General features: G+C 50.6%; 1 protein-coding gene across 1 annotated transcript; it reads left to right on the plus strand.

Moving 5' to 3' along the window:
* Nucleotides 1-2833: 2833 nt before the first annotated feature.
* On the plus strand, nucleotides 2834-21757 carry Ndae1 (Na[+]-driven anion exchanger 1). Its single transcript, XM_076322371.1, has 23 exons — nucleotides 2834-2991; nucleotides 4806-4936; nucleotides 5518-5655; nucleotides 8880-9018; nucleotides 9525-9744; nucleotides 9868-9991; nucleotides 10490-10666; nucleotides 10952-11014; nucleotides 12722-12817; nucleotides 14236-14339; nucleotides 14420-14605; nucleotides 15512-15718; nucleotides 15791-16203; nucleotides 16262-16427; nucleotides 16879-17037; nucleotides 17128-17277; nucleotides 17355-17630; nucleotides 17701-18090; nucleotides 18153-18260; nucleotides 18332-18466; nucleotides 20686-20870; nucleotides 20940-21054; nucleotides 21618-21757. The coding sequence occupies exons 1-23, from the start codon at nucleotides 2963-2965 to the stop codon at nucleotides 21693-21695; spliced, it is 3789 nt and encodes a 1262-aa protein (XP_076178486.1). The 5' UTR covers nucleotides 2834-2962; the 3' UTR covers nucleotides 21696-21757.
* Nucleotides 21758-24497: the final 2740 nt, after the last annotated feature.

Raw genomic sequence — 24497 nt, forward strand, 5'->3', positions numbered from 1 at the left:
TTTCGGCCACGTGATTACAGTTTTCGCGGGATTCTCCCGTTATCGCGACTTCCACGATTTTAAAAACGCGAAGCCCGCTAAGACGCTAGCTCGCGAACGATTTGCGTAACGCGAGCGCCGAATTGCGAAATTGAATTCTCGGCGGCACGCCGACGAGGAAATAATTTCAATGTTAACGTCGTCGTTATGGTCGTTCTCGCACGAGAAGGTTGCAGAATCGCGGATGTCGCGACGAGTGACCCCGCGTTGATGACGATTTCGTCATCGTCACGGGCCCTTGAGTCTTACCACGGGGCCTCGAGACGATAACGAAGATCGTAGAACCAACACCGAACCGGAACGATAACCGAACGATAACGGAACTCGAACGACGATGAAAATTGCAACCGATCGCGCGATCTTCGTCGCGTGTTGAATTAACGCTGATCTCGAGGGCCGTGTCTTGGTCCGTGTTCTTAAACGACGGACGACGAGCTGTTATTTCGATCATTATACTTTTACGTTTCAATTATACGCGCCGGTGTAACGAGAGCGGTAACCGTGACCACGGCCGGCCGCGCGGTCGAACTATGCTCGTTGCTCGAACCACGAAAAAATTCCGTATCGCAAGGACTTTTTCATTCGACGTTGTTGTCGCTCGTTAATGCTCTCATTGATCGTACCGACGACCTCCCTGGCTAACTTGAATTTTCGACAACGCGAAATCGCGTCTCACCTCGGATAGGGAACGCGATCGTGGAAATTGTCGTCTCGATTTTCGAATAAATCCGTGGGATCGAATTCGATGGGAGCAGGGCGCACGATGGGAGCGGGAACGAAAATCGACGATCCACGTCGACGAAAAAAAAAAAAACTTCGTCTCTCGAGTTCCTTCGTGTCGACGGACACCCGATGACCTCCGACGACAATTAAACAATTATCGTGTCTTCCCCTCGTTTATTACACCACTCTCCCTTTGTGGTCGTGCCGGACGGGGGGCCGTTCATTATGTAAAACCAACGTACGTTCGTAGTCGGTACGCAGATAATCATAGCGCGGTAATTATTCACTTGACGGCTGGTAATCGTCGGCCGACCCGTTCGACGTTTGTCGCGATCTTGACATTCCGACGGATCGGCCTCGATCGTCGAGGGTTTCCTCGTACGATCTTCCAACGGTGTCTCGATCCGACAAGGGCGTCCCCCGTTTATAATCGGGGAATCGAATACATTTTCCAGGGAATCCGTCACGTTGAGTTTCGTTGCGATTTACGACTCACCTTCGATATATTTTCGAAGATCGAATTTCGTTACAGAGCGCACACTTTAGGACACACGTACCGGATAAACGCTTGCGAATATTACGAATTGACATTCGGTCGAATTGGCATAATACATATTCAATCGCGTGTGACGCGAACTTACACGCGCAAACGTTCGTCGCGAAATAATGTTTTATCGACGAAACAACTCGTTCGTACGCCTCCCGTTCGCAGTGCGGCCATAAGTCTGGATTCGGTTATCGCGTCCGGTGATATTTCACGCCACGCCTGTTGCCAACTTCCGTCTCGAGTCTTCCTCGTTTGTCGGAGGCGTGGACTTGGCTTCGTCGATCTAATTCGTCCCACGAGCTTTCAATTGGATCGAAAGCTGGAAATTGGAGTGGCCAAACGTCTTCCCCGGAACCCTCGCAGCTTCCCATCGCGATAAAAACGATCCGCAAAGTTTCCACGTTTCGCGTCATTGTCTTCCGGAAGAGCAGACTCGTTTCGTCCGTACGACTCGCCCGAGATCTCGGACTCGGAGTCTGCGGTAACTTGCGGTACGTACGAAGTTTCGTTCCGTGTCGAATTTAAACGCATCCGCATCGAGTTTCAAACTTGGAATTCGGAGACAACGACACCTTGTCGTCACGAGGTCGACGTCCACGCGAGCGTTTCGAAGCGGAATGCGTCGCTGACTCGCGATCCAAGGATCCACCGATCGAATCGTTGCGTATTTCGTATCGACGTTCGAAAGAGGAAACAACGTCGAAGTTGAGGCGAAATACGCGCGGTAAACACGAAACGGTGATTACGCGCTCGCGCGCAGCTTCCGATAGCGATCTTTCGAGTCGTCTTAGTATTTCCCAAGGTTCTCGTAACGTTTTATCGAGGAAAGTCTTTCGTGCACGCGGTATTCCAAAGTACACGGTAAACAACGAGGAAACTTCGCGTTTACCTATTTTCCTCGAGAAAATATTCCCCGTTAACGACTCCTCGTCCTCCGATTGCTCGCGCGCCTCGATTTATCGCGAATTAATTTTTTCGCGTCTACAAGATGCGACGTTGTTAACGCCACGAGGAAAGATCACGATCTTCGAACTCGTGGAACGGGAGGGGCAACGAAATCCTGAGAACGAAAGGAGAAAAGTTCAGGTTTATCCTCGACGCGGACACCGACCCGCTCGTAAATTCGTCGACCCGTCGTTCCTCGATGGCGTCGTCGACTCCGTTGCAATTATCTCCTCCCGAGACGGAAAGAGCTCCCGCTGCTCTTACGAAGCTTTATTACGTCGGATACATCTGCGCCGTACACCGACGGAATCTGGTTTCGCATAATAATCGAGCCGTGCCCGCGATTACGAACGTCGACGCGTTACACGTAACGCGTGGCGTTGATTCGCCGGTCGCCTCTTTTGATCGTCTTTCGAACGATCGAGACCCGTTCGTTCGTTTCGCGGAGCATCGTACCTTGGATTTTCCCCGCTAAACGAGTTCCACTGGTTAGCAACCGAGGAACGAACGACAAGCGTTTCATTGTCGCGACCGGACGTCGCGAGTTTTCACCTACGCCCGCGTCCGGGAAAACGACGTTCCTCAAAGTGGCATCAAATTGAGAAAAACATTCCGCTCGATCGTAAAACGCGTCATCCGCTCGTTCGCGGAATTTTACTCGATTCGCGGAGAACGTTCTCGCATCCGCGACGACTCGGGATTCGTAACATGAAACGACGGTGTTCCGAGGAGAAGCAGTGAGTCTTCGTTTTTTAACGAACGTTCTCGTCGTGCAAGTGGAACGCGTTCGTCGACGTATCGCGAGATCGATTCGTTGGGTTCTTCGAAGTTCGTTCGTGTCCGATGGTCCAGATATACCGCGTGGGTTCCACGAGCATCGAAATTCGACAATCGGCCAGTATTATCGACAATTTCGCGTTCCATAGATCGCTACACCACTTACGGATTGTTCCGCGCTCGATGGTACAGGTAACTCGACGTTCGTGAACTATTCCACGATACCGGCCAGGCATAACGCGCGGAATATTCCGCTTCTCGATGCAAATGGGACGATCATCGATCTCTCGTTTCGTCCGACGAAACGTCCCCTAGGCCACCGAGAACGACAATTCGTCGTTCTCCGGACGAATCGTTTACTCGTACTTGCGTTCGAACAAAGCCGTTGAATAAAATTAAACGGAACGTTGTTCCGCCTCGCCGAACCGCGCCCATCGTTGTTAATTTCTTCGGTCCGTTTGATCTCTCTTTATCGTAAACACGGTGTTTACACTCGCCGCTCGACTGTACGTTCTTCCGTATCCAAAGAGGTTTAGCGCGAATAAAATTATTATTTCTCTCTCTCTCTGTCGCACGATGATAATTCCCCTGTACACGGGACGCTTTTCTGAAAAATTTCAAAGCCCGCAACTTTTCAAACGGTAACTCGCTGAACTTTACCATTTCACCTCGCCGTTCCACCTATATGCCGCATGTATTTAAACTCGTACTCGAACGAAGTCGGTGAATAAAAAAAATAATAGAACCTCGTACCATCTCGCCGACCCGCGCGTCGATGTTCGTTTCATTAACCCATTTGATCTCTCTTTATTATAGACACACCGTGTGTTCTTCCGGGTCTAAAGGGGTCTCATCCTCGTTGATAAAATTATTATTTCTCCTTTCGCGTACTTCTCTCGGGTACGAGACCGTGATACATCTTTCGGCGTATCTTTTTTTTTTTTTTTGCAAACATTTCGAAACCCGTCAACTTATCGAACTATGCCCTTTCGCTCTCCCGTTTATACCGTGTGTCACGCCTACTCGAATTTATACACGAACGGGGACGTTACACGCGCCTCGGTGTTCGTTTCATCGGTCCATTCGGCGTCCCTTTTATTATTATTTTTGTTTTTCAAACACCGCCGTACACTCTTCCGTTGTACGAAGAGATCCGATCCGCGTCGAAAAAGAGCTTCTTGTTCCCCGTTTTGAGGACGGAAGCCTCTCCCGCTGGACACCGATCGGCTCGATACTCTCGTCTCGTAGAAAGTAAGAGGAAACCCAAGCGCCGAAGGGACGAGACGCGACGCGACGCGACGCTCCGTGACCGCGCCGCGGCACGAACAAAGCGCTTCCTGCCGAGGAAGTTTAATTATTATAAAATCGCGTGCGCGCGACCGAGCGAGCAATCGCGCGCGACCGTGCGCGCGAATTATTCCGTGATCCCACGCACGCGTGTTCCTCGGCGAACGTCTTGCCGTGAAGACGCGGTGGTTTCCGAGGAAGCAATTTACGTTATCGGTCACTTTGCCAGCGGAGCGAGCCTCCGTTTCGTGCACTCGCGTCCGCGCCGACTTGCAGTCGAGACGTCGCCAGTTCATCGGCGAGACGATCGTTCCAACGAATAACGGAGGAAAAAGTGAGTTCGGAGGATCGCGAACACGACCGAGAGGAGTCTCGCGGTTGACGATCCTTCGAGCTCGTGTTAAAGAACGGGACGGGAAGCTACCGTCTCGGATTTTCTTCGGCGACACCTTGTGTTTCACGTGTGTGCGTTCGATTTATTTTTTAGACCGTGGATGCAGCCGGGTATTGGACGCGGAGGTGGCGCGGCCCACGCAGGTGGGACAGGTGACGACGAGGCTCCGAAAGATCCCGGTGCTCGGATCACACATCAATCTTACACCGAGAAAGACTACGAAGGTATCGAAATTACTGCTTCTGCCGCCCTCGCCTTTCCACCCCCTCCGCGATCGCGTGTTTTTAATCTCCCGTTCGTGAAAAGAATTCAGCGACCGTAAACCGACCGCCCTGGTTGACTCCCTCGTAGCGATTTAATCGCCGGTAATACCCGTTTCCCCCGCGTAGGTCACCCGGATACACGGATCGGGCTTCGGTGTTTGCCCACGGAACGCGCCCCGCGTCGCGACGGTGCTTCGAAAATCGTTATTTCGTTCGTCAACGATACATCTCGCCCGCGCCCGAGCTGCTGGATCCGAAGTCACCTGTCCCTCCCCCATGACCGTTCGCATCCCGTTTCAACCGTTTACCTGCCACGAGATCCCGATCCGATCCATCAGGGTCGAGGATCTTCGGGAGACGCGTCTCCGTATTCGCGAGCGCGAAACTTTTCTCGAGAATCTCTCGGTTGGTTCTCGTTTCGCGACGTTTGTCAAATATCCACGGAGCGCATTTTATATCGTCGATAATCGTAGGAACTAATGGAACGTCGATTCGAGAGCCGCTGACGCGAGGTCCCCCCCTCGGCTTTCATTTGCTTCCAGGTCACAGAGCGCACACCGTGTACGTGGGCGTGCATCTGCCCGGCGAAAGGAGACACCGTCGTCACCACAAGCACCATCATTCCCAGCGTCAGTCGTACACCACCGACAAGGAGAACAATGTCGACAACGACAGGCCCGGTAAGTTCACCTCGCGGTGACACACACTCGCCACCCTTCTCTCCTCCTATCGCGCTTGTCCTTCGATCATTCTCCGCGTCGTGGCCCTCGATCGTTCCGGATCGTTCGGCTGTTTGTGTTCCCTTCTTCCCGGTATTTAACCGTGGTCGCCATTGGATCGTCCCGAAAGTTCTTTTCGCGATCGACGTATCGGTGACCCGATCGGTACCGATCGTTCTCCGGAATGTGTCTCGAAAAACGGAGAATCGAAAGAAGCGGAAAATTCTGTGCGAAACACCGCCTGGAATATTCGTCGATCGCGGACATTTTGAAAAGACGACGAACGGATCGAAATGGACCGCAATTATACGGAACGCGAGAGTTTCCGAGTTTGTTGTCCGGGAACGAAAGGAAAGGAAGTTTTGGGACAACCGAATAATTTTCTCCCTGGTAAAATCGTCCACGGTGTTCCCCTTGGTTTTTTTTTCCCGATCGATCCGTTTCGCGCGTCGGGTGCGCGAAAACGGAGCCAATCTCGTTCCGACGCCGCAACGAGCCGGCGTCCGTGCGGCTTTTATCGGACGCGAAAATGTCTCGAATCGATCCGCATCCGCATCGTCTATTTCGGGTCGCGAGTTTTCGAGGGCTCGTGTATCGGAACTACGTTCGATCGACGAAACGATCGAAATATCCGTCTCTCGCGAGGGTACCTCGGTGTACCGTACAGGGCACCAATAACGGCCCCGAGGTTTGTAAAATCGCGAGGAGAGATTCGCTCGCGTCCCACAGGACCATTGTCCGAGATAAGAAAGCGGGAGACCATTGTCGGGGAAGGGCGACGAACCAGCCACCAAAGGAACTGTGACGCTCCCGATGGAAACGACCACGAACGACTTTCGGCGCCTCGTTCCCATTAGCGACATCCTCGGAGCTCGCCGAGCACCGTGGAAACCCGCGTACAAACGTTCCACGGTGTGTTGCACTTTGCGGGCGCTATCGAGCGGTGCGTGGCACCGAGCCAACCACTTGTCAGGACTTATCCGGCTGTTCACCCTACTTCTGGCACACCGGGTACCGGAGGGTGACCGATATCGGTCCCGCCTTAGGGTTTTCGGCTCTCCCTTTTTTTTTCTTCGAGCCGGATCTCGACCCTTCGACCTTCCGTGCTCGTATTCGGGATTAAACGCGCGTGAATCGCCCCGATCGTAGCTTCGACCGATTTGTCCCACCGGTCTTCGAGTAACGTGTTATTTATTCGCACGTTTTACACGGAAAGAAACTCGACCGTGGAACGGAACGAACGAGAACTGGAGGACGAGTTTCGCGACTCTGAAGAAAATTGCAAATCGTATCGATTACGGAGATATCGTTCCGGGTCGATCTCGCGGGACGGTACGGCAAAAATGTTCCCCTTGCGGGTCTGACGGGACAAGGGTGCGTAACTCGATGCTCGTTCGTCGATAATTCTCCGCTGTTTCGGGCCAAGTACGGATAGTACGTGGAAAATTGGGGAAACTCGCGAGAACGCCCTTGTTCCAATTCGGCTCGAGTCACGGCAGTTCGATGTTGCGCGAAAATTCTACTTTTCTCGTATATCGTTTCATCGTCGCGGAAATTTATACAAAACTTCCCCCCTCCCCACCGCGTTGGTTCGATCTCTGTTTCGCCGTGTGCAACGGCCAAGTGCATTCCCACCGTATCGCGGTCCGCGATCTATATTTTTCATTTTGTCCGAGCGTAGGCTCGACGTAACGACCGAGCCGGTTAACTCGTTGTCAATTTCGAACGCGAAATGGGACGCGTTTACTCGCGGGACGAACGACCCTCGAAACTCTCGCGATCACTGGTAAACTGTCGCCGAATGTTTGTTGTCTCGTTGACGTTTCAGGACAATCGCCGATGACTCGAAGGAGTCGACTATCTAGCATCTGCGATCCCGACGGCGAGATGATACGTAAGCCCCTTCCACCTGTACCAGAATTCTCTGCATTCACGTACACTTTCACCCGAGAGACCATTCGTACAACGAGGCCGTGCGCATATTGTATTACTCGAGACGAGTCGGTGTTCCACGAATCGTCCCGTACGGGCCACGCGATCGAAAGACGAGCCGACTTTACCGATTATGTCATCGATCGTTTCGTTAATTAGATTTGCGTCACCAGCGGGACATTTAATCGACGAAACGGCCCGGTGGTCCCCGATCTCGCGATACCGCGCGGCTACGTTTCGACGGTGATCAATATTTATCGGGGCGGGATCGTTCGGTGCGTACACGACTGCGCGTTAACTCGTTTTATCAACGTCAAGAGAACGAGCTCGTCGCCGTTTGTCGGCCCGATGAGGTTGCGTCAAAGCGAATTGCATAATCGCGACGATACGTTCTTTCCAATCGACCGAAACCCTCTTCTTGCGCGATTTTTTCACCTCCCCCTCCTCTCGCTCCGTCTCTTTCTCTCTTCTCCGCGCTTGGAAAAGATCGAACGGACGCGATCCACGTACACCAGAGCGAGGTACGAAGTTCAAAAGCGAAACGCGTCCCATACGAATGGTCTCGAAGTACTTTCCGATACACGCGTTTTCCACGATTCATGCCCACACAAAACTCGGACAGCTTCTTCCGATCGGCAATGAACAGCAAACAAACGAAAGAAAAAAAAACAGTTTTTTCACAGCTTCGCGTACGTACACAGTATCTGGTTTTTTTGGGTACGCTTGGTTGCATGCGTCGTCGATCATCGCGCACGCAACAACTCGATCCGTCGCGGATTCGTCCCTGCACCGCTCCGAATCAAATTTTTCGCTCCTCTTATACTCGCGCCGATGTGCTCGATACCTTCGCGTGGTTCTCGAAACGCGCTCGAGCGCGTTTACGGATCCTCTGGTCGATATTTTGGGGGAAAAGAAAAAAAGAAAAAATATGTGCCCGAGTGCGCACTCGCGGCGCCCGCGAGATCGTTCTCGCGCCGATTGGCAAACATTTTCCTCCGCCGGGCTAATTTGCATACCACGGAATACACACGCGCGATACGTTCAGCTCGAGGGCGTGTCTGCCGTTCGACGAGCGTTTCTGCGACACGTAATCTTCTCCTTTTTTGTTTCCTCTTCTGCGTAGATGCGATTATTTTCTTCTATTTTTTTTTTCCTTTTGTTTCGTAACCTTTGAACCTGCGTTACTCGCGCGCGTATTCGACGACGCGGAACGAGGGCAACGTTTCACGATGCACGCGCGTCTGATATTTCAGTCACACCGCCGGCCCAGAGGGTGCAGTTCATCCTTGGCGAGGAAGTCGGGGACGATGCTCACGAGTCCCATCCACTCTTCTCCGAGATGGAGGAGCTCGTCAAGGATGGCGACGAGATGGAGTGGAAGGAAACAGCGAGGTAATCTCACCTGACGGTTACCTTCCGTTCTCGACGACGTTGCGTCGAGATAAGGGAAAGACCGGATTAATTCTTCGCGGACGCGTCGGTAATACGCAGTGACGATTCCGTGTATTTCTTCGATTCGAGTGGATCCAGTGTCTTGGATATCGAACGAGTGTCTCGAGGCACTCGAGATAATTCCCCTCGGTGTCGCAAAACACTTGGCAGAGGTACCCTCGAGTCCTGGAACACTTGAAAAATTTCCTCTTATCCGACGCTGTGCAACAACCGGCGATAACGATTGCCGTAAATCGTGTACACACGTTGCACTGGCCGGCTGGACGTTACCGAAGAGTCTTTGCTCCTTTCGATGCAATTTCTTACGCGGTTAAGAGCGTCGAGAGTTACGATACGTTTGGGAAATGTTCGCGATCGTCTCTGTCGTATCCATTTGTAAAGTAACAAAACAGAGGGTGGTTACGAACGGTAACGGGTAAACTTCCCTTTCTCCCGATTGTTTTCAGATGGATCAAATTCGAGGAAGACGTCGAAGAGGGCGGGAACAGATGGAGCAAACCTCACGTAGCGACCCTCTCGTTGCACTCTCTGTTCGAGCTGAGAAGCCTGCTGTTAAACGGCACCGTGATGTTGGACATGGAGGCGGCGAGTCTCGAACAAATCGCCGATTTGGTCCTCGATAACATGATCAACAAGGGCTCGTTGCCGATTGAGTCGCGGGAAAAGGTACGCAACCGTTCCGGGTAGTGTTTCTCGAGCGATAAACGATTACGCGACGTTTCGTCCGATGAGAGAGGGGTGTTCGGCTCGAGAAGCAAATTCCAACCGAGAGAGTCCTTTCGTTTCCAGGTCAAGGAAGCTCTTCTGGTGAGACATCGACATCAACACGAGAGACGCAAGGACAACAACATGTCCAGGCTACCGATCATTCGATCGTTGGCGGAGATCGGACGAAATCATTCCTCGTCGAAGAGTAAGTTCCACGAACGTTGGCACACCACCGTACCTCGAAACTTAACGACGCTCGATCGACCGGGAATAAAAACATTCGTTCGTCGGATCGAAGCCGGGCAAAAAATGTCGACCTCTCGAGCGGAACCTGTCCCTTCGAGAGCCCTGGTTCAATTAACGATTTATTTCCTTTTATTTTCGTTCTCTATCGGTTTTCTCGTGTCGTCGAAAGTTTTCATTTATCGTCCCGTTTCGATCAAATTCGTTCACCCTCCCCCTTTTTCCCCGTTATTATTTATTCGCGTTTAATCTTGTCGTTTTTCTTTCTTTCTTTCACGATCAAATTCGTTCACTCTCCCCCTTTTTTTCCGTTATTATTTATTCGCGTTTAATCTTGTCGTTTTTTTTTTTTCTTTCACGTCTCGACGTTTCAGCGGGGATTATCCGGACGAGCTGGACCAAGCTCCCGGGGGATCTCCCGTGTTACTAAACGCGTTTAAAACGCTCGACAATTTTTCAGGTTACGACTGTACATGTGGTTTGCATGAGTTGTTGACGTCAGATTTACAGGAGCGTCGCGACGCTAGGAACGCGTACGCGCCTTCGGTCGGTCGCAGCAGTAGCTGCCCGAATTCGAATACGGCTCTCCTGTCGAAAGAGACGAAAGATTTGAAAGGACCGTACCTACTGGTTCCAGGTATACCATAGGCCAGATCGCTAATCGGCAGCCTTAAATCGCCTTGGGTTACGGTGCTTTCGCAACTTTCCTATCCGAAGCTTTGCTCGAATCTCCTCGAGCAGTCAAATGAAAACAAAAAAAAAGAAAAAGGAAAAATCCATCGAGTGCGCGCTGTGTTCGTTGATACGATTTCGAGAATAGGATTCCTGCTAGAATTCGACCGAGAAACGCGCGCGAGAAGAACCGATCGAACGATTTTCATTGACGTTGTTTCTTTTTTTTTTCTTTATGTCTTTCCGTCAGACGAATTCGCCGTTCCCCATGTGGTCGGATTCACGACGTGGTTCGCGATGTGTCAACTGAAAGGTCAGACCCCTCTCTCCAGGTGGTGGTTGTTGTTGCTATGAATTTTTAATCGATCGTTCGTATACCCCCCTTGTCACGTTCGTTCCGTAATTTTTTCTTAGCCTTTCGTTACTTCTCCCTGTAGCGTTGTCGCGAACAATTTTCACCAATGTGGACATTCTTGCGAACTTTTTCAACGTCTCCCTTGTTTGTTTCTTTCCTGTTCGCGGATCTCACGATGTTTGTACCGTAGTTGAGCACGCTGCACGCGATCGATCGATCGTAAAATGATTCCCGTTCTGTGAATCGAACCGTGAGAAACTGACGTCTCTCCCGTGAAAAAGTTTCGCGAGTTCTCGGGCGCACGGCAATCGGTTACCGAGTATTGATTATCGATTCCGACGGTTCGAGTTGTACAGAATTAATGGGGGTATAATTACACCTCGTGATTCGGGTCGCTCGCGTCCGACGAATATCGACCGTTACTACTGCAACCGCGATTCAATCCACGGGGAAAGAAAGTTCGGTCCTGGAAGTGTCTCGACGTTTCGGTCGGCCTTCTAGCTAAAATTACTCGATACGGTTCCCCTTGATCCGGATAAGGCTGAGTTTCTACCGTTAACCCTTTGCATTCGAAGCTTCTCTGCAACCAGAAACTAGCACCTCGATGTAAATCCTTCGAATCGTGTAATTAATTTAAAAACAACGGAACATTTTCGTTTCGACATTTCGTATACATGCGTTCGCATCTTAGAAGAAAGGAGTAATTGAAATTTTAATTTCAATTCCAAACCACGATGGTTTTCCGAATCGGAGAAAGTACACCGAATTGAGCGGCGCACGAGGATCGCCTCTCGTGCGGAAAGGGTTAACCCTTTGAACTCGGAGTGAACCAGTCGCACCGCTCCTAGAACTTGTTCCTGCGACGGTGCTCGTTAATCGTAACAAATTCGTCGGATAATCACCGAATCGATCGACGATGGAGATATTAATTTATTACAATTATCGAACGTGATCGTAACCGGGTACGGTGTCGGTAGAAGCGATCCTACGAGCGGAGAGTGTCGAAAACATGACCACGGTTCGGGAATCGCGCGATTAAGAAAGTTTCGATCGTCGAGAGTATTCCCAAAATACCACCACGCGAAAGAAGGTCAGCCTTAACCCGGTTAACCGTGCCAGAGCGTTCCTCCTAACCAGAAATCGATCTTTCGTTTTCCCCGGAGTGCCAGCATCGACGAATTTCCGACGATTCGTCGTCTCTTTTCGAAGCAGGAGTCTTTTCTCGATCACGAGCGATCGTTTGCAACTTCTTTCCCGCCGCGACGGGGGAAGCACGACGAATCGCCACTATCGGTAACGATTTTCGAGCGCACGATCGCGACATCGCTTCACCGTTACCGATCCACTCAACGGCACGAACTTACTTACGCTCCGATTGTACAATAATGCACGTGACTCGATGTGTACTTTTCGACCAGACCGCTCGATACTAACCGTCGCTACCGTTGTAATCGACTAACTCGTTTGTTTTTTCAGCGCTAGACCGACTACTAACACTCGTCCTCTCCTCGCAGTACTAATCGACTCTGTTCCTTCGTAAACGAAACGCGCGAGCGGTCGTTCGTTCGATCGTTCCCGCGACGTGGGAGATTTCCCTCTACCTTTTCGGCTCCTTCCTCTGTAAATAAACGACGATCCTGGTGTGTGTTTCATGCTCATTTTTAGTGGAGGAATCCAACTCCGCCCCGGCGTTCGCCGGCGGGACGAGCCACGGCAGCGGGGCAACGCTGAATCCCGGTAGCCGCTTCCTTACGATACCCGGTAATCCCGATAAACTGCTTTTCTCTGCTTGCCTTCTCGTACAAAGCACCGCCCGAGACGCCCTTTGGTCGCCGTAGACACACCCACGCGCACCCATCCCGTAGCGAACGCGAACGGACACGCTCGCGTCTACCCTCGTGTGGGGAGGGCAGACGCGGCGCGAAGTTCGAGTGCGAAAATTTACGAAACCATTCTTTCTCTCGTCACGCATACAACCCGGAATGTTCGTTGGACCTCGAATCCCGGCGAGAGTGGTCGCGAGTCGTACGAATCTTGATCCGAGCGAAGCCTCCGCGTCGAGAAACCCGACGCGGACGCTGAAAATAAACACGAAGCGGCGTAGGTATCGACAAACGATTATCGAGTAGACCCGGTGTGACGCGGGGCGACGCGGGGCGACGCGGAAAAACAAAATCTCCGTGTCGGTCTATCGCGGTCGATCTATCGGAAAGGCTCCTCCGCTCGTTGGTTACCCATCTCGAAGGGTCGAGCAGACGCGCTCTTGACATTTAACGGGGCGAGTCTTGCACCGACGATTTCGCGCGGAACGCTGCGCCGGACTCGAGAGCACGGGGAGCCCGTTTTCTCTCTTCTTTTCCCCCACCGTAGTTCGTTTATCGGGTACGATTCCGTACGGCACTCGAAATGTAAATTTCTTCCGTAAGAAGCTTTCCGCGCCGGATCGAATACGCGTCTAAAACGGTAACGGCTTAGCGGATAACGAGTCCAATCTTCTCCATTGGTAACCGTAGCTCTCTATCAATTTACCGGTTTTACGATAACGACCACCGCGATCACGGTCCGTTGGATGTTCGTTTAAAAATACGTTTTTAAATTCGTGCTTCGTTACGAACGTTTTCCATACGGACCTCGTATCGAACGAGCGTGACGACCGAGACAATACCGCGATGAAAACTTCGTTCTCCTCGAATTTCATAGAATCGTGACCGAAGCGTACTCGAGAAGAATACGTTGAAATTGTCGCGAGTATCTGGGCTACCCTCGATGATGTATCGTCGAGGTGGGACGAATCGCGCGCGCGAGTGTTTCGCGAATAGAGGGCAAGAGTCCGCCACGGCGGGATAGGTATTTTTCTCGTCGCGGGGATGAAAATAAAAGTGGCGCTCTGAATAGAAGCGTTCCGCCGCATTTAACCGTGGCCCGCGCCCCGTTTAAGAGGATCGGGTTATAAGACTTCCCCCGTAGTCCCGCGAAATCCCCTGTATCGGATTCCTGCGACTCGCGTACTTTCGACGAACGCGAAACTGGGTCACGACTATCCATCCGACTTTTAACGGTCCTGGATAGCAGTGGTGATCGAGGGGATGCTCCTCGATCACGATGCCCAGCAACGAGCGGGTCTCGTCGCGATTTAATCTCGAGATGACGCAGTAGGCGGTAAGCTAGACCTCTTTCAGGCCAAGAACCGGCCACCAACGGAATGGATCGAAGCCCGAGCAACGTGTCGATCAGCAGAAATCACAGCTCGTCGGCTTTGGAGAACGGTGACGCGAATCACAGGGTGCGTAATCCTGATCTTCTTCTCGCGAGCGGTCCCGTTCGGTTCAAGTCGAATTGTTCTCTTTGCGATTCTCTCGTCAGGGCAACACGCACTTCATGAGAAAGATACCGGCCGGTGCCGAGGCGAGCAACATTCTCGTGGGTGAGGTCGATTTTTTAGACAAGACCCTCTCGGCGTTCATTCGACTCAGCCAGGCGGGCATCATGGGCGATTTGACGGAAGTTCCCGTCCCGACGAGATTCATATTCGTTCTGCTGGGACCCACGGTAAGAATTTACGTCCACGGTTCTTCGAACGAGCGATTCTCCGAGCACGCTCGAAAACTCGGTGTACACTTGCTTCGGTATCGATGCAAGAACTCGTGTACGGATAAAAATTACGCATCGTAAGTATTCCGCGGAGAAACGCCAACGTTCGTTAACCGTTCTTTCGCGAGAGAACGCGAGGTACCGCGAGTCGATCGTTTCGTCGAGTACGCGAACAACTTTCGAGCGTATTTGTCAAATTCGATCGGTTCGTTCTAAAGGCATCCGATAAAAGTAAATACTCGGAATCGAGTTAATTCTCCCGACGACTCGAGTCACCTGCTTCGAGCGTGTTCCGTTCCATTGTTTCGTAGAACGGCACTCGGGGCGTGTAACGGGCGACGAGAACGATGTAATTATACACGCAACGGACCGCGATTTGTAATTCAACGAGACGAGTCCATTGGAACTCGTTGAAACTTTCGAAGCTCGGAATTTATCTCGTAACATTGCGCGCGACTTTTAACACGCTCGAGAGTTAACACGATCCGAGCGACGATTTCGAGAAGCGTTTCTAAATCCATTGTCCGGAACTGTGACAAAATCCTCGTACACCCATCACCGGTCCGATACAGATTCGAACGCGATCGAAAGCCAGCTTCTACTTCGGGGTAATTAAAGTTTTAACGAAGCAATTGTCCGCGCTGATTGCCTCGACTATTCTCGATCTCGAGTACCCGACACTCGAAGCAATTTCTATCCGGCTAGGAACGGAGGAGGCTTCGTTATCGTTTGAAGTTTTCCGGCGATCCGTCGCGAATTTTTCGCTAAACCACTCGTTCATCGATCACCGTGAACGTCGAAATGAACGATCACGATCGACTTCTCCTGAAGAAATCTTCCCGTCTGTTTCTTCGGTAACACCAGGGCGGTATCTCCGGTTTCCACGAGATCGGACGCGCAATGGCCACACTGATGTCCGACGAGGTGTTCCACGACGTGGCTTACAAGGCCAAGAACAGAAACCATCTTCTCGCGGGTATCGACGAGTTCCTGGACGCAGTCACGGTCCTCCCACCCGGGGAATGGGATCCAGCGATCAGAATAGAACCACCCGCCGCGATTCCATCGCAGGTAGGAATTGTACCGAACCTTGTCCTCGATGCTCGTAGAAGTAGCGATCGTCACGCGAGCGACCGGTTCCAGGACGTGAGGAAACGGCCGAAGGAAGAGAAACCGAAGGAGGATCTGGACGAGGAGGCGGACGAGCAGAAGCTGAGGGAGGAGTCCGGGCTCTCGAGGTCCGGGAAACTGTTCGGTGGTCTGATCAACGACGTGAAGAGGAAAGTACCCTTCTACCTGTCCGATTTCAAGGACGCTCTCGCGATCCAGTGCATCGCGTCGTTCATTTTCCTCTACTTTGCCTGTCTCTCGCCCATCATCACGTTCGGTGGTTTGCTGGGCGAAGCCACCGGGAAGAACATGGCCGCCATGGAGTCGCTGGTTTCCGGTTTTGTGTGCGGTATCGGTTACGGTCTGTTCTCCGGGCAACCGTTGACCATCCTCGGCTCCACAGGCCCGGTGTTGGTGTTCGAGACGATCGTCTACGAATTCTGCAAGTGAGTGAAACAATACCGCGAAGCTTCGCGACACTGGTAATCTGGCTCTCTCCCGTAGAAAAGCCGAATGGAACTACATGTCTTTCCGTTTCTGGATCGGCTCGTGGATAGCCTTGATTCTGATTATCCTGGTTGCGATCGATGCCAGCGCTCTGGTCTGCTACATCACACGTTTCACCGAGGAGAATTTCGCCACCCTCATCGCTTTTATCTTCATTTACAAGGTTCGTGACGATGGTAAACGTAGGGCGAACGGGTTCGGTACGTTTCAACGGCCAGGGTCACCTTTCGAACACCGGACACGACGATAATTCGCGGAGAATCGCATCTCGCTCGCCTTCGTGCGCGTTAATTACGCAACCAGTGTCCTTCTCCCCCGATCCAAGTTAATTGGATGGGGTGTAACTGCCGCGTGCTTCGCGAATCGCTCCATCAGCGAAATCGTCGGCATTTGGGTCACGAATCCCACGATATACCCGTCCAATCGAAGCGTTCCTCTCGGGCTTCGAAACAGCCGTCCGAAAGTTCGATCGGCCTCGATCTTGACGACGTCGAGAGATAGATAGATAGAGAGAGAGAGAGAGAGAGAGAGAGGAAGGGAGGGGGCAACTCTTAAGCTTTAATTCAATACCTTCTCGTGGAGAATATTCGGTACGAGAGATTCGATTGTTCCAGGCTATCGAGAACGTATTGTCCATCGGCAAAAAGTATCCCATCAATACACACGCGAACGACCCGTTCGATTACGAATGCTGGTGCAGACCACCGAACGGCACTCTACCGTCTAGCTACGACAACGTCAATTGGACGGCGCTGGATCAGAAAACATGCCAGGTTAATAAACAACATCGAGACACGGTCGTTAGCCGAGATTAGATACTCACCGTGCACGTCTGACGGGAACGTCGTTAACTTTCCTTTCAGAGCTACAACGGCACGCTGGTCGGCGACGGTTGCAACCAACCGCACTACATACCCGATGTGTTCCTCATGTCAATTATACTATTCATGGGCACCTTCTTATTATCCGTCGAGCTCAAAGACTTCAAGAACGCTCTCTTCTTTCCTTCGAAGGTACGCGTTGCTCGGGGAAAAAAAAAAAAAATAAACGCGAAAAGTAACTCTCGCCACCGTGCGCGAACATCTCGCAGGTCAGACAGGTGGTCAGCGATTTCGCGGTGATAATCGCCATCTTCTCCATGAGCGCGTTGGACCATTTCGTCAACATCCCGACGCCCAAGCTGGAGGTCCCGGTGGAGTTCAAGCCGACGTTGCACAATCGTGGATGGATCATCTGGCCTTTTCAACACAATCCGTGGTGGAGCGCCATCGTGGCGTGTCTGCCGGCGTTCTTGGGCACGATACTGATCTTCATGGACCAACAGATCACGGCCGTGATAGTTAACCGGAAAGAGAACAAACTGAAGGCAAGTGATCGCCCATTCGTGGGAGGATCTTCCTGGACGATTTGGACGAAATGTTACGTTTCTGTTTCAGAAAGGGTGCGGGTATCACTTGGATCTGTTCGTTCTCGCGATCCTGATAGAGATTTGCTCGGTGATGGGGCTGCCCTGGTTCGTCGCGGCCACGGTGCTCTCGATCAATCACGTGAACTCGTTGAAGCTGGAATCCGAGTGCGCCGCGCCTGGTGAGAAGCCTCAGTTTCTTGGGGTTCGGGAGCAACGGGTCACTCACATCCTGATCTTCCTGATGATCGGTTGCTCGGTGCTCCTGACGCCGATGTTGAAGCACATACCCATGCCGGTGCTGTTCGGGGTCTTTCTCTACATGGGGGTCGCCTCGTTGAAGGGGTTGCAGTTCTTCGACAGGATTCTGATCATGCTGATGCCGGTCAAGTACCAGCCAGACTACATGTTCCTTCGACAGGTATACTCATCGATCGTACAGAGTGTTTGGAAAGGATCCATCGAGCGTATATTTTCGCACAGGTACCATTGAAGCGAGTACATCTGTTCACGGCGATGCAACTTGCCTGTCTGTCGTGTCTGTGGCTGATCAAATCCTTCAGCAGTACATCGATTCTGTTCCCCCTGATGGTAAGCGTATCGTTGAGAATCGTTGTTCTTGTTCTGTGTATATCGACAGAGACGCGTTTGTTATCGGTCAGCTGGTGGTGATGATCGGTATACGGAAGTCCCTGGATCTGGTGTTCACCCAACGCGAGCTCAAGATACTGGACGACGTGATGCCGGAAACCAGCAAGAAGCACGCCGACGATCTTCGCCAGTTGGAGAGTGGCGAGGTTAGCACCGTGAGACGAATACTAAACGCCATCGTTTGTCGTAAATAGCACGCGAGGAGTGACCGCGTGGCGAACATTTGCCCCGTGGTCACGGTGACCGGCTGCGATTACGAAGTGCCTGCGTTTACACGCAAACGCGAGGAACGCGATATCTCGAAGGTCGATCGCGTTAACCCGGCCTGAGAGAGACCCGTTAAACCGATACAGCTCGGACTCGTTGTCGATGTTTCTTTGACCAAAAAAGCAATAACGGTTCACCATTGGAAAACGAACGGAGAACGTACCAGCTTCGCGCGTTTACTGTTCACTCGCGTCGGTGACAGAGTCGTTGGTAAGAGTCCTCCGGTCGCCAACGGTGTACCAACAAAATAATTGTCACCCAAGACGACCTAATCCCTGAACGGTACCTCGGTCCGACCAGTATTAATTGTTATGTAACCGTTGTTGCGTCGACTTTGAATGCTCGAACGATAGCGTTTTGGTTACCGTTGTCTTAAACTTATACCTAGGTAAGCTTAATATTGTCGTAGCCAATTTAGATTCGATGGTAGATCGTTGATCGTATTTATCGGAGAAATTTATACACCATTGTCGAGAGAGAGAGAGAGAGAGAGAGAGAGAGAGAGAGAGAGAGAGAGAGAGAGAGATTAAAAAGAGTCGGTAAGATGTTTAAATTTACAACGGAAAGACGAGAATAATTACAACATCGTCGCTTTCGACCGGCCTAAAAGAATCTGCGAACGTGCCGAAACGTGACCAAGTGGACGTCGTATGTCGCCGCGCGTCACGACGAACGTGCGCGAAAACTGCAACGTTATGTTTTCGCAGACCATTACGACACACATGTATCGGTTCGATGTACCGTCGAACACGGATCGCCCGCCTAGACGTATTGAAAATACATTACTGTTTAAAAGTATATCTACACACACAAATATCTCTCTGTACTCCCAACTGTATCCTTGCGCGTCGACCGAAGACACTGTACACGATTCGAACGCGTTCCTCGTAGATGTATCCTCGTACACAACACGAACACGACGTACGATCGATCGTTCGAATCTCGAAAGTGTCGCACAAACGTAACCGTGTTCTTCTCGAGTCCCGAATCGTCGTTCGCGATGAAAAAACGAGTATCGTTTCACATGAATTCCACAAGTGAGAGAGATACGAAATTAAAGATCCAGATCGAACGAACTCGATCACGCAGTTACGGAGAACGCAGATGATTGTCGGGGGGAGGGGAAAACAGGGAGAGAGAGAGAGAGAGAAATGTACCAGTCGTCGTCGAATCCTGCGGCCGTTATTTGGTACGTGACCACAAGTGCACGACCGTAGTTCCTAAGCATCGAGAGTAATGTTCGAATTCTGTCTACAATCCCGCCCCGCTGAAGATCACACTCTTATTGCGCTGAACTTCGAATCTCGGGCACTGTGTTGTATCCGTTGCGACCGCAGCAACGATCGCATGGACTCTCCGCCTGTAACGAACCGCGTCGTCGGTCGAGCTCGCTCGACGCGTTGTCGCCGAGACGTGCAATATTTTTCATATCGGACAAACGTTTCGCGATACGAATGATAATTGAACATTTTCTCCGATCGTGGTCTTCGAATCGTGAGATTTCAACCCTTTCCACTCGAGAAGCGATCCTCGATCGTCACTTAATTCGGTGTACTTTCTCCGATTCGGATAACCATCGTGGTTTGGAATTGAAATTAAAATTCGATTACTTCTTTCTTGTAAAATGTGATACGAAATGTTGAAACGAAAATGTTCCGTTTTAAATTAATGACACGATTCGAAAGATATCATCGAGGTGCTAGTTTCTGGTAGCAGGAAAGCTTCGAGTGCAAAGGGTTAATCGCGGAACGATGTACGTCGGGAAAATGAAAGTACGTCGAAGAAAATTTTGCACGCAACGTTCGCGAAACGGAACGAGAGCGATACGATTGTACAACAACACGAATACGAATCGTGCGGCAAAGTTTGTGGCCGACGTGTTCGATCTTTTCACGAGAGATTCTATCGTTTTCGTCGATCAGCTCGACCGATGCCAATCGATATACCGCTTGCGTTATCCATGGTTGTCCGACCTCTCTCGAGAAACGGTAGTGACGAGAGTTTTGCTGAGAGCTCGATGCATGGCTTGAATTTACTTCCCCACGTGGCTGCGCGACGTACGTCCATCGACACTGAACCGTTCCGTTTGTTTCGTCAGGAGCAGAACGAGCAATCGTCCATGGGTTACGGGCCGTCGAGCAACATACAGATCTCGTTGGCGAACGGGAACATCATGAAGATCCCAATGGCGAGCATCAACATCAGCGAGGAGGTGAACAAAACGGGTATCTGGCAACAGGTGAACGAGTGCAACGAGAAACCGAAGCAGCCGAAATTGATCAAGTACGTAAAACGATAAAACGAGTGAAATATCGATCGATGATGATATCGTTAATGTGTTCGAATTCCCAGTGCCGGGAAACAAAAGAAGCACTCGAAAAAGGATAGCTCGTTGATGGCAGACGAGACCACGAGGCTCACCACGATGACCGAAGAGGACGAGGATGACAGTGGGATCTCTATCAAGGTGACACACGTAAATGACTCTAAATTCTAACCACCACCATCACCAATCCGATTAATCACATGGCAAGACACACAGCAAGAGCACCAATACACCGGCATGCGACACACCCCCTGTACGCTACTGTGAGTAAGACTATAAAAGGGGGCTGCACGGAACCCTCCGTTCGGGTCGTCCTAGATAGTAATTCTCCTTAGGATAAACGACGACCCCGCTAGAGAAAATTGGATACCCAGTCTCGTCGTATTCTACCGCTCGTCGATCGAGATTGCTCGTTTCGTAGCACGTCAGTCATTTAACGCACGACCACGCCCGCATCGAAGTGATTTCAATCGCTATTCTTCCAGCACTTGGTCATCGTTGCTTGGCATCTTTACGGTTTCATTTATCTGCACGTTCTCTCTTCTTTTCTTTTTCCATTCATTCTTTCTTTCTTTCTTTCTTTTTAGCAATCGAGCGTTGATCTCTCCGGACGTTTTCTTTCACGATCGCTGCTCGTTTCGAAAACGCTGGACGAGTCGTTCGTTTCGCGAAATCACGCGGAATATTTGACTTGATCGTTTCAGGTAGACTTGATACGATCGAAGGAGAGCATCTGCCCGTTGGCAGCCAATGGCACTACTTCGGCCGAGACCTCCGTCTAACAACGGTCCACCAGGAACGAGGGTTCGTTAATCGTCCGAGAACGATTATCCACGATCGAAGAGATTCCGTTTCTATTTTTCATTCTTTTCTCTACTTTTCCTCCGTTTTCTTCGCGTAGCCTTTCCGGTCCTCGATACTCGATCGCACGTGTTGCGAAATTTTTGCAAACGGAACCAAAGTCGCGGCAGACGTAGCAATGACGGTTGGCCGCTAACGGATTACCGGTTCGCGAGGAAAGAGAAGAAAAGATACAAAAAAAAAGTAACAAAAAAAAAGTAAAAAAAAAAAAAAACAGATAAAATAAAGGAAACGCACACCGTTGAAATTATAAGTAGAAAATATCCTAGACTTAAGACTCGCAAACTCGTGAACGCGACGCCCCCACCGCTGGATCTCGAATCGTCGGTGTGCAATAACGTGTTATTTATAATTTAGCGATTGAGTAGCCAACGTAGTTCGTACCCAGTAGCAGAGATATGCCAAAGAAACCCCTGTAACGATACGTCAACGTTTCCTTCGAGGGATGTACTCGCATTGCCGAGCAACAGACACATACAGATAGGTAGAGATCGGCACTTAGCTTATCGCCAAAACGAGATTCGTTTCTGACAAATCGCGCGACGGTGGTACGATCGTTCGCTACCGGTACCGATTCGTTCACCATCGACGCGAAACACGTCGTCCAAGTGTCGACGGAATTCTTCTTCTCTCGAAGCTTCCGCGACAAGTCGAAACACCCGGCCAGCTGCGACAATATTAACTATTATACGGTAAATGTACAGCGATTTTTTTACGCCCGCAACGAGCTAAAGGACAAAAAAGCAAAAAAAGCAAAAAAAAAAAAAAAAGAAAAGAAAATGAAAAATACGAGAAAATAACAGAGAGTCCCTCGCGCGAACAGGACGATCGCGCGTAATTCGCAACGGGAGGATCGATGTGCCACGAGACAAGATTTTTTTCACGTTTTTTATCGAAATCCTAGCACGACTGAACTTTCACACGCGTAACACGCCGTCCCTTGAAGGATGCACTTCACTGTTTCGCGACAGGCAAGCGAACCAATGAGATTTTTATGCCGTACTAAGGTCTTTCAGATATAGCGAGCGCAACGATCTCGATAATTTAGACGAAACCTGCCGTATTATCGTTGCACGAGACAACAAACTGTTGTATACCTTCGTAGACGCCGTGTCGTTTAACTCGTCGAGGTGATCTCCGAGTAGATTCGCGATCGGCGCGCGAGAGAACAGTCTCGTAGATAAAATTTGATACGATATTTTTCAGACGACGCATTAACCAGTTCGAGGTTCGGAGGAACCGATACGCGGGGCTTTTCGAGTCCGCTCGTTGATCCACTCTCGCGTGGTGAACTCGCGAGAAATTGTTAACGTAGTTAACGTAGAACGATGGAAGAAACGTTGGAGGAGGCAGTTAGGCGAGCCTCGTCCCGTTCTTTAACGGAATACTCCCGATCGCGATGTACCGTGTGCGTATAGCGTGGTATGGAGCGTGGCGATCGCTCGTATGTTAATGTTACGTGTGTTTTTTGTATATACTTAGAAGAGTACGTATCGTTCGCGGTGCTGTGCAGGCCTCGCGACGGGGTTAGCTTCACGTTCAAATGTATTCTCTCTTCCGAAACTGTACGACCACGCGGTAGAGGGGAGTAGAAGGCGTACGCGTGCGTCCCCGATTGTTCGATAAGACGTTGCTTGCTATCACCCCCGCGTAGTCGAGAAGAGCGATAAAGCTTGTCGCGCGTCTCGTCCGCTACACCTTGTACGAGGGTCGTACGCTAACGGGCTACAATACGCCGCTATAGTATTAATTGGTTGTGATTAGCTAAAGAGAATCGGTCGTTTCGCGGACGACGGCGTGCAGTTTTCCAACTGTGGATAGAATTTATCTTATCTGGTCTCGCGACCAGAGTCGGTGACGAGTTTCTATCCGTATGCGAAAAGGGAACAGTGTCGATCGAACGAACGAACGAACGAACGAACGAACGTTGAGAATAAATAGTTACACGGGTTATCGGTCGAATGAAATCTTTTCCCACCCGCGTCTCTGAACAACCCGATCCACCTTCAACGGACACGAATTCTCGCGAAACGTGGCCGAAGTTTGAACGCCGATCCATTTCCGCGAACGTCAAACGGTATTCCGGTTGACGAATGTATTTTCAAATTTGTGTACTTTGTAAAAATCGTTCGATCACGAGCGACCCAATCTCTGTCATTTTTTACGAAAAAGAAACAAAGGAAACATTTACGAGAGCGTACAAACAGCCAATCGAGTATCACTCAGCGGGCCTAGTTTCGCGCCCAATATATGTATACATATATGAAACGGGATACCGTCGAAAATTCTTCGAAGGTGAAACTATTAGTCGAAAAAGGAGAGATGTAGGCAATCGATTTAAATGCTGCAAATACCGGTATAGTATTGAATTGTTTCGTTACGACGTGCAAGGAGCTCAATGCATACGTAAATTCAAGTCCTCCATTCTTGACGCCGTATCCGGGCATCGTTCAATTTTTATTACGAATAAAGCTGTGTGTAAGAAACAACTTCCTCGATAACCGACCGTAGAATACTTTGTACGATAGAGTATTTTAGACGGTTCCTTCCGACGTTACTTGCGAGTATGCATACACATGCATACACGACAAACGAAGAGACTCGTTGCGATCAAGGTATTTAATCAGCCGCAGTCGTATAACTCGCTGCCATGCATGCAATCGATGTATTATTCCTATTTATCGGGATTACTGATAAATACTGATTAAAAAAAAAAAAAAAAG

This window comes from Ptiloglossa arizonensis, chromosome 10 (assembly GCF_051014685.1).
Source record: "Ptiloglossa arizonensis isolate GNS036 chromosome 10, iyPtiAriz1_principal, whole genome shotgun sequence".
NCBI classification, from domain to species: domain Eukaryota; kingdom Metazoa; phylum Arthropoda; class Insecta; order Hymenoptera; family Colletidae; genus Ptiloglossa; species Ptiloglossa arizonensis.

Bases quoted from the DNA above. Each gene is read 5' to 3' on its own strand.
- Ndae1 (XM_076322371.1), top strand. From the start codon at position 2,963: ATGAAACGACGGTGTTCCGAGGAGAAGCA. The intron at 11,015-12,721 runs GTCAGACCCCTC...GCTCATTTTTAG, and splicing joins CGCGATGTGTCAACTGAAAG to TGGAGGAATCCAACTCCGCC. The intron at 18,091-18,152 runs GTATACTCATCG...ATTTTCGCACAG, and splicing joins ACTACATGTTCCTTCGACAG to GTACCATTGAAGCGAGTACA.